This window comes from Salvia miltiorrhiza, chromosome 7 (genome assembly GCF_028751815.1).
Source record: "Salvia miltiorrhiza cultivar Shanhuang (shh) chromosome 7, IMPLAD_Smil_shh, whole genome shotgun sequence".
NCBI classification, from domain to species: Eukaryota; Viridiplantae; Streptophyta; class Magnoliopsida; order Lamiales; family Lamiaceae; genus Salvia; species Salvia miltiorrhiza.
The window spans coordinates 34,583,185-34,589,502 of NC_080393.1; the positions used below are offsets into that span (position 1 = coordinate 34,583,185).

A 6,318-nucleotide genomic window follows, 5' to 3' on the forward strand; every position below is an offset into this window, starting at 1 on the left:
GTTTGTAGAGCTGTTATTTTATTTAAAGTTTGATTCTCAATCAATATTTTTCAATTTTTAAACTTTTCAAACACATCAGGTTTATTCTTCATTAAAAAAATCAAACCTTCATAGATAAATTATTAATAAAAAAATAAAATATATACTACCACCGTGTGTAGAAATAGGAGAAGAGCCATATACACCAGTATGTTGATATTAAAGTATAGTAAAACACTTAGACAGACTAGGAAAAAAAGTATCCCCCCCCCTCCAAGGGCGGAGCCAAACTTTGAAATTAGGGGGTCCAATTTTTTTTAATAAAAATAATAATTAAATAAATAATAAAAAATAAAAAATAAATAAATAATAATCATTAACATAATATTATAATGTCATTTAAATTACATAACAAGTAAAAAAAATTTATTTCTCAACTAACAATATTTCTCTTTTATTTTTCATGCTCTGAAACCTTTGCATAATATAATAGCTTCATTAGTAACATTTACAAACACATCCTTTTCGATATAATGTACTAAGCAATCGTTCGAAAGATTGTCTCCCATACGATTGCGAAGAACACTCTTGATGATCTTCATTGCTGAAAAGGTTATTTCAATGGTAGCAGTGGCAACTGATAAAGTCAATGATAACTTAACTAACAAATACACCAATGGAAAAATATCATGTTTTCTTGTAGAAACCATTTTCTCGGCTAGATCTCCAATCCCTGATAATCCTAAGAACTTTTCATCCATGCGCACATCAACAATAAAGTTCTCAAGCTAACTTTCAAGTTCATACAAAGCAACTTCAGAAAATTCAGATGGATAAAACTTTCCAAGACGAAGTAGCATTTCAATAATAATTCCAGAAAATGAGTCTCTAGGATCCAAGCATAACATGCATAAAATCAATTATGTGTTGACTTCATCAAAACGTTGATTTAACTCTAAAGCTTGCATATCAATCACAGTGTAGAATAGCTCAACTCGGTAATGGTGGAGATTTGTCATTTTCTCAACTCTACGCCTTCCTCTTGCTCGAGGTGCATATTCATCATCCATATCTAGCATTTCTATCTCATTTCTACTACAAAACTTAGAAATGTCAGTTAACATCATTTTCCATTCTTTCTCTCTCATTGCTTGCAAGCGAGTTTTTGCTACATTAACAAGTTTCATTGCATTCACAATATCTTGTTCTTTCCTTTGTAGCACTTGACATAGATCATGTGTAATTCCCAAAATTTTCTTCATCAGATGTAACACAAAAACAAACTCAAATCGACTAATAACATCTAACAAATTCATAGCTTCAGATTTTTGTGAATCATCACTACCATTTGCCCCAACATACTCAAGAACATCAATAATAGAAGTAAATAAGTGAATCAAGTTGATGAGAGTACCGTAATGAGAAGTCCAATGAGTATCCCCGGGTCATTTCATCCCCATTTTTTGATTCAACCCCCTTCCTGTCTTAATTTCATCACTTGCAATGCCTTCAATAATCTTCTCTCTTTGGCTCTCTCGAAGCATATCTCTGCGCTTACATGAACCTCCAACCACATTGCATAAGCACGAGATAGTATTAAAGAAAGACCCAACAATGATATACTTTTTTGCATGAACAACAATTGTTAGTTGAAGCTGATGAGCAAAATAATGAACATAATAAGCATTAGGATTCCTCTTAATTAGTATCAAAGTTTTCAATCCACTGAATTCACCTATCATGTTGCTTGCACCATCATATCCTTGACCTCTCAAACTAGAAATGCTTAACCCATAAGTAGAAAACAAGGAACCAATTCCCTTCTCAAGTGAAGTAGCAATTGTGTCACTAACATGCACTAGACCAATAAATCATTCAATGACACATCCTTTTTTATTCACATAACGTAGAACAATACCCATTTGCTCTTTCACAGACACATCCCGACATTCATCAACTAATATGGCAAAAAAATCATTACCAATATCATCAATGATAGCTCTTGTAGTCTCAACTGCAATTGCATTTATGATATCTTTCTGAATGTCAGGTGATGTAAGTTTCAAGTTTTCAGGAGCATTCTTCAATACAACATTAGATATCTCTTTGCTACAAGAAGCCAAAAGTTTCAAAAGCTCCATAAAATTTCCTTGGTTCAAGGATTCTTCTGACTCATCATGTCCTCGAAAAGCCATTCCTTGCTTAAGAAGATAGCGGAGACATTTTATTGATGCATCTAATCTAGAACGATAATCAATTTGTGACTATTTTGATACTTTAGAAAGTGTCACCTCAATGTGTTGGGCTTAATACATCAAATCTTGACATGCCAATCTACATTTACTATGCTCACTATTAACCTCTCCAACATGATCTCTCAATCTATCTTTCTTGCGCCAAGTATTAAATCCTCCAGATATAAAAGCATCATGTCCTTTTTGCTACTACCCGATGAAAACAAATAACAATATTAATGCTATCCACTGACATAAGAAATATATATATCCAATCTCTTGGCAAAATATCTATCCATAATCCACTACACACAGATTAAAGCTATCCACTGACTTGCCAAATTAAAAGATATCAACCAAATTTTGAAGTATCAAGTACCCATCCGGTGCATCCACCACAAATTCAATCAATATCCACTTTTTTATACAATAAAAATTCTATCTTCAAAATCGACGTGCTCGTTGAATTCAAAGGACAACAAACTCCCATTACAATCGAGGAATAAATAAAAAAAATTAAATTAAAACACCCAACTTCTTTGAAAACATAGCTATTTCCAAATTCCAAATAATAAAGTGTTGGGTCCCTTGAGGGTTGAAAGGACAGGTGTATGGAGGGGGGGGGGGGGGGGAATACACTTGTAGGCTATTTTTCAAATGTTTACTCAAAACAAACACCTTTGTACTGTAGGACAGTTTTATTGCTTTGAAAATGCGCGGTTTAGTTGACAAGAGGTGGCGACTGATACTGAAATAGAGGTTCAGTGGGTGACTTCAGTTAATTGAGCTGGTCAATTAACTTCAGTCCAAGTAAGGCTTCAGTCGTAAGTAAAACAGAGTAGAGTTACTTATTTAACTGACTATCGAAAGATTGATCAGTTAAACCTATAACTCTAGCAGCGGAATATCAAACTAAGTGAAATAGCCTTGAAAGATTTTCTTCACAGAGAATCCCTTAGTTACTCTTTTCAGTTAGTCAGTATTATTGAAATAGAGATATGCGCAAATACTGAATATAAAAGCAAGTAAGAACACAATGGATTTTTACGTGGTTCGGAAAACAACGTTCCTACATCCACGACCAGAACATATCTGACAATCACTCTGGGCATATGCTTACGGGTGCATAGCAAACCTAACCACGATGCTTATAGGTGCAACGCAAACCTAACTGTGATTCTTACAGGTGCAATGCAAACCTAACTGCAATGCTTACGGGTGCAAAACAACATGTACTCATAAGGAAACACCTTACAACAACCAACTTACTAGGTTGGATTTTCACTAGGGATGGCAATCTACCCGCGGGTAGCGGATATCTGCGAAAACCCGAACCCATTAGGGTGGGTTTGGATACCATTTGATATCCATGGATAGTTTCGTGGGTACAATTCACTATCCATTTAGTTTGTGGGTATGGGTTTGGATACTTACTATCCATACCCGCGAAACCCGTTTACCCGCGAAAAATACCCGCCAATTACCCGTCAATTATCCGTCAATTACCCGTCAAATATCCATAAAAAATTCTATAAAATATGGGCTTTAAATACATATTTTGAGATTATGGGCTAGTATTTTATATTTTAAAATAGGCCCAAAGTTTAATATTGAGCTAAACCTAAACCCTAGTAATTCCCCTACGCCCCTTCCTTCAGCCGTTTCTTCCCCAACCCTCCTCGCGAAGTCGTGATTCCAGCCACCAGAAGGCAGCCACTCGCCGTCCGTCCAGCAATTATAGACATTGTTCTTGAAGATGAAGAAGAAGAGTTCAATGAAGAGGTATCTATTTCTACTGTCGAGCAATTATAGACATTATTCTTTGTTGGATTTTATATTTTAGTTGATGAATTTGAACATTGTTCTTTGTGAATTTGAATTTAAACATTGTTCTTTGTGGATCTGAACTATGCTATTTGTGTTGATTTTTTTTCCATTAAATTTGTTGTAAATTTATATTTAAATTCTATTTCGTGGGTATCCAGCGGATAGTGGGTGACGGATACCCGTCGGATAGCGGGTTTCGCGGATACCCGACGGGTAGCGGGTATCCGCGGGTAGCGGGTTTGGATACCATTTGATATCCATGGATAGTTTCGTGGGTAGCAACCACTATCCATTTAGTTCGTGGGTATGGGTATGAATAGTCACTATCCATACCCGTCGTACCCGATTGTCATCCCTAATTTTCACACTTAGCTTGCGGGTGCTAAGTAACCTAACTGTTTAGTTTATTGGTACTAAAACATCACTGAGCTTGGTCTAAGTCTCAAGCTTTATTACAAACACTCTTCTCACGCTTTTGAAAAGGGGGTATTGTAATATACCAACTAGGATTACTAAGTACAGAATCTCAAGTAATCGGTAACTAGGCTAATGATTTATCTATGTGAAAATCCTAGTTACAATAGGAGAGTTTAAGTAATCAATGAAACTGATTTTACAACATTTAAATCCTCTCTTCATCGATTCAATGCTTAAAGAATATTAAGCTCTATTTGATTTTCTGATGTAGCCTTGGCATTGAGGATTGAATCGGAATCTTCTCTTCTCTCGTCTCTCTCTCTTTTTCTTGAGAGATCTTCTGAGCTATTTATAGGCGTCTCTGAGGAATAGATCCGTTGGCGGAGATCTTCTTAATCAAATCCTGCCGTTGGGAGATAACGTCTCTTTTCTGGCTCAGGTACAAGGACATCTTCTTATTTGGTACATTAAATGCTGTTGCAGAAGCATTTAAGGCGAGTATGCTCCGTCCTTTTTCTTGACCAATCGTTGACTTTGATTTAGTCAACCAGTTCTGATCTCAGCATCTTTCTTCAGTTGTTCAGTCTTCAGTTGAGTTTCAGTCCTTGAGAACTTCAATTGTAGTTGCTTCAGTTGTAGTCTCTTTAGTTGATTCTTGCTCCTGTAATCTTCAATTGAGATGTTAAAACTACGAGTTTTGGTATCATCAAAACTAGGATGGATATTTCTTCCAATTTCCAACATAAAGTCTTCAATTGGAATGTAAAACATAGCTTATTTAAAAATTACCTCGCACTGCCGCAGACAGTTGCAGCTTGCAGCAGGAGACCAGTCAGCGGCGCACTGAAGGCAGATAGTCGGCGATGGCGTCGACAACGGTAGCTGGTAGAGAAGCTGGAAAGCGGCATGACATAGCTTGAGAATGGCGATTCACAGAGGAAAGAGCAGCGGCGCGCAATTGGAATGGAAAAAAAATATGAGGTTAGGTTGAGTCATTGAGAGATGCGAAATTGAGCCCTAGAATTATTATTTTTTATTTTTTTATTAATATATATGAAATTACTAAAATACCCCTACGAAAATTACCAAATTCCAGGGAGGGTCCAGTGACCCCACTGCCCCCCTCCCCCCGTCCACAATATCGTTTTCACTTTTGCCATTTCGAACCGTCCACAAATATCATTTTCACTTTCATTTATTGCAGTAAGGTCTAAAAACTCCACTCGCAACAATAGTGAGATCCAAACTCCACTCACAACAATAGCTACTACTATCAAATACTATTCACAATTTTTTTTAAAACCCGTAGTGAAAACGATATCGTGGACGGATGGAGTAATAGGAAATTGCACACGAGATTGCTTGTCTAGCCCACATGAGTTACAAAATTGCATAGTGGACAATATATCATTACCAAATATACCATCATTTTTAAGAATTTCAAGCCATTTACTGCTCATGTGACCTAATCATTTCTGCTAAAGAAAAATCTTATCATCTCACACAAAATTCACATAATGCACATTATCATAAACATACTAAGCATGACATATATAAAGGCTATTATTTTTTAGCCGTAAACACATTTTATGGCCAAATATCCTTTCATGATTTTCATACACTACAAAAAAATGGCTATGACTACATAGTTATGGTGACACAGAATATTAGATATTGTAATAAAATCATTATTGTGACATCAACTTTTTATTATTAATATGTCCGAATACTAAACTTATTATGGCATTATAGAATGTTGCTAAACATATGTTATAAGCTATTACAACGCAACATATTATATATTGTTATACCTATGTAATTACGGCATGACAATATGTTGGTAAAATTAAGTTTGTAAGAG

At 35.6% G+C, this 6,318-nt stretch overlaps 1 protein-coding gene across 1 annotated transcript; it reads right to left on the bottom strand.

The window, feature by feature from the left end:
- Window positions 1-899: 899 nt before the first annotated feature.
- LOC130994150 (uncharacterized) lies at window positions 900-2,174 on the bottom strand. Its single transcript, XM_057919179.1, has 3 exons — window positions 1,898-2,174; window positions 1,603-1,837; window positions 900-1,320 (listed from the first exon to the last, which is right to left on the bottom strand). The coding sequence occupies exons 1-3, from the start codon at window positions 2,172-2,174 to the stop codon at window positions 900-902; spliced, it is 933 nt and encodes a 310-aa protein (XP_057775162.1).
- Between the last annotated feature and the right edge of the window lie 4,144 nt (window positions 2,175-6,318).

Bases quoted from the DNA above. Each gene is read 5' to 3' on its own strand.
- LOC130994150 (XM_057919179.1), bottom strand. From the start codon at position 2,174: ATGGCTTTTCGAGGACATGATGAGTCAGAAGAATCCTTGAACCAAGGA. The intron at 1,838-1,897 runs GTATTGTTCTAC...TTATTGGTCTAG, and splicing joins GTCTGTGAAAGAGCAAATGG to TGCATGTTAGTGACACAATT. The intron at 1,321-1,602 runs GTATATCATTGT...GGCAAATGGTAG, and splicing joins ATTGTTGTTCATGCAAAAAA to TGATGATTCACAAAAATCTG.